We start from the raw sequence: 3,039 nt of genomic DNA, 5'->3' as shown, positions 1-3,039 counted from the left end.
AGGCTGGATTGTGTTAAATGCACTGGAGAAATCAAAGAACATGACTCTCACAGAGCTGTCTGCCTTTTCTAGATGACAATGAGTTTGCTGAAGCAGGTGTATGATGGCATCTTCAACTCCAAGTCCATGCCGATAAGCAAACTGCAGTGGGTCTTGATATGTGCTTGTTTGTCTAGTCAGGTTGGGCAACAGAAGTCTCTCTAGGACCTTCATGATGTGGGATGTTTTATAAAATTGTATGTTCCTATACAATCGTATGAACATACAATTGTATGTTCCCAATTCCCATACAATTGCGGAAATAGTTATTTGCATTTAACCTATTGCACCCAGAGTGCATCCAGGTGTCACTGTGGGCAGATATGTAGGCGCCCGGGGAGCATTTAGGGATTGGGCGTCTTGCTTAGAAACACCACGACATGTGGGAATGGATGGGGGATCGAACCTGGGACTTTCGGGTCGTGAGTCGGCTGCCCTGCCTCTGCCCCATCTTGCCCCCTAATGACCTTAGCAAACACAAAATTGGCTATAACCGGATCAATTTACAGACATTAAGCTGAAATGTGGCGCGGTAGTAACTGTGAGTCATGCTTATTTTGAGTGCTAACATATTGTGCGAGATTCTGACTTTAAACTTTGGCATGCAGGACATTCATTCATCATAGAGGGCGAACGATAAGAGATTTGTGAATTAATTACATAAAAAAAAAACAGGTTTTTTTTATTTGTTTGTTTGTTTTTTTGTTTTTTGTTGAGAAGCTTAAGATGCAATAAATTGGCAGCTGCTGAATGGGATGTAGGTGGAGGGGGGTTCACACTTGTCAAAGACGGGTACCAGGAATTTTCAAATCACTGCTGCTAATGAAGCTTTCTGAACATATGGAGTTTTGTTTTTTATTTTTATTTTTTTAAGATTCTAAATAACTAAGAGCAGTTCATGCAGAACATAAACACATCCCTCCTGCATTTCACCAGCAGCAGCAGCAGCAGCTTCCAGCAGTGAGGTTGAAGGGAATCGATGCTGGAGGGTGGTGTGTGTGTGTGTGTGTGTGTGTGTGTGTGTGGGGGGGGGGGGGGGGTGTTCCTCAGCGGCCGAGCGAGCACGAGCGCAGACCGGGTGCGCGCGCATAGGAAGGGGAAGGGAAAAGCAGCCGAGGCAGCTCAGTCGCCAGCGGAGCCCAGGACGGCGCATGAACGGAGCGCAGCGCGCGTGTCGCCCTTGTCGATTTTCCGCAGCTTCCCTCTTTAAAGCGACGTCTTGCAGCCCGAACCCCCCCACTCCCGGAAAGATGCTGCTCAGAGTGGCCGTTCTCCTCGGGGCGCTCCTCGGCATCAGTCAAGGTAAGGGATGCGAGGCGTGTGCGCGTGAAGCGATTGGCGACTTTGTGGCCAAGTTGTGAGCCGTTTGGCTGTGCAGGAGGAGGAGGAGAGCGCGCGGACTGTTGGAGGGGGGTGTTGTTTGGTAGTTGAGGCACGTCTTGTTGGGGCCAGAATGCTTTCTCACTGAAAATGGGGGGATTAAGATGGTGGGGGTCCTTTAAAAGAAATGCTTCACTTCAGTGTACCCCACAGTTTAAGGTGTTTTGTTAACATCCAAACTTGCATCAGCATCTTGGACCACCGCCTCTCCTCTGGTGTCCACTCAGTGCAGCAGATGCATGCATCTCCATCACTGTCTGCGCAGGGACAACCCCCCCATGAAAGTTTCATTTTTTTTTCTCCCTATCAGCGCTGAATTAGCGGCAGCTGAGTGATGCTCCGCTAATTGCTGAACGTGACGCACCTGCTTTGCGTTGTTCTTAATTACGTGCTGCTCGGTGACGCGCGTCACCGAAAAGGGAAAAAAAAAAAAAAAAAAGACCAACTGCTCAAGCTTTCTGTTCACACAACACAGTTCTTGAAGAGCAGAGAGGGCACACGGGGGGGGGGTTCTTGTCTTCAGCCTCACCAAGTTGGCGCTGCTTTCCATTCACTGACATGGGTTTGCTTTTATCAAATGCTATTAAAAGTGTTTTCTTTTTTATTAAGGGATGCAAAACTCTAGATTTGATGGCAGACAAATAAATATATATTTTTTTCCCAGTGTGGACATACTGGTTTCCTTGCGCGTAACGGCAGGTGGGGGTAGAGCGTTGCAAAGTGGTGCCAAGACTTGTTCATTGTAGCATGTTGCATGCAGTTCACTGCTTCTGTTGGGAAGCGGGGGGGCTTTAGGGAGAGGTGTTACAGCTTCAACTCCCTCCTGACAGCGCACACCATTTGAGATTTTTAATTTTAAGGTTTAGGATCAAAGTTGTGGACGATTCAAGGCGTTTTATGGAGGAAAAGAGCTCATTTTTGGAAGTGGCACAGAAACCGTTAAATGTACGGTGGGAGATGCTTTATAGACATATGGTCCTTGTCAGATGTATAGATTCCCAAAGTTGAGTTCAAGACTTCACAGTGGTTCAAGATCCTAAAGATTTAATTTAATAGTTTCCCGTAAAAAAAGATAAACACACACAAAAAAAAAGTCCCATCACAGCTGGAATTGTTAATAAACCCTTGTTTATGAGTGTTTGTGCAATATTTGTTTATAGCTCAACCATTGCATGTTAGAAGTAAAAAAAACAAACAAAAAAAAAAAACACTGTAACCAACAGTCTAATCCTGTGGTTTCCACACTTTTAAGCTCTTCATCAGAATAATATGCGTGACAGTCTGCATTGGACATCATCAGATTTGTTCCGTCTCAAACTGGTGCTGAGCGCAGATAAAACCAAAGGGATGTTGTTTTCATCGGCACCAGCAGTCCCTCTTTCTATTTGATCTTCGAATGGTGTCTCTATTGAACAACAAAGTCCATGCTCAATAATCCAGGTATACAATCCAACATTTGGATTATTGAGCATGGACTTTGTTGTTTTCAACCAGTTTGACAAGACTGTCAACAAGGAAGAGGGCCGGCAATGGAGGAGGGGGCGTACCAAAGAGACCAATTTATTACAAGCAGAAATGGTTTGTTCCACTTTGGAGTAAGCTGTTGGGGGGGGGGGGGGG

The 3,039-nt window shown here is 45.9% G+C and overlaps 1 protein-coding gene across 1 annotated transcript in view; it reads left to right on the top strand.

Moving 5' to 3' along the window:
* Nucleotides 1–1,141: 1,141 nt before the first annotated feature.
* Nucleotides 1,142–3,039, top strand: part of LOC119428660 (neural cell adhesion molecule 2) — a gene marked incomplete in the record, with an annotated part of 694,153 nt that continues 692,255 nt past the window's right edge. The window contains 1 exon segment of the mRNA XM_037696330.1: nucleotides 1,142–1,341. Coding sequence (XP_037552258.1) covers nucleotides 1,191–1,341 — 151 coding nt within the window.

The sequence above is a fragment of the Nematolebias whitei genome, chromosome 23 (assembly GCF_014905685.2).
Source record: "Nematolebias whitei isolate Nwh7 chromosome 23, NemWhi1, whole genome shotgun sequence".
NCBI classification, from domain to species: Eukaryota; Metazoa; Chordata; class Actinopteri; order Cyprinodontiformes; family Rivulidae; genus Nematolebias; species Nematolebias whitei.
The sequence above is the reverse complement of the archived record's forward strand: the minus strand, read 5'-3'. Positions and strand labels throughout refer to the sequence as shown.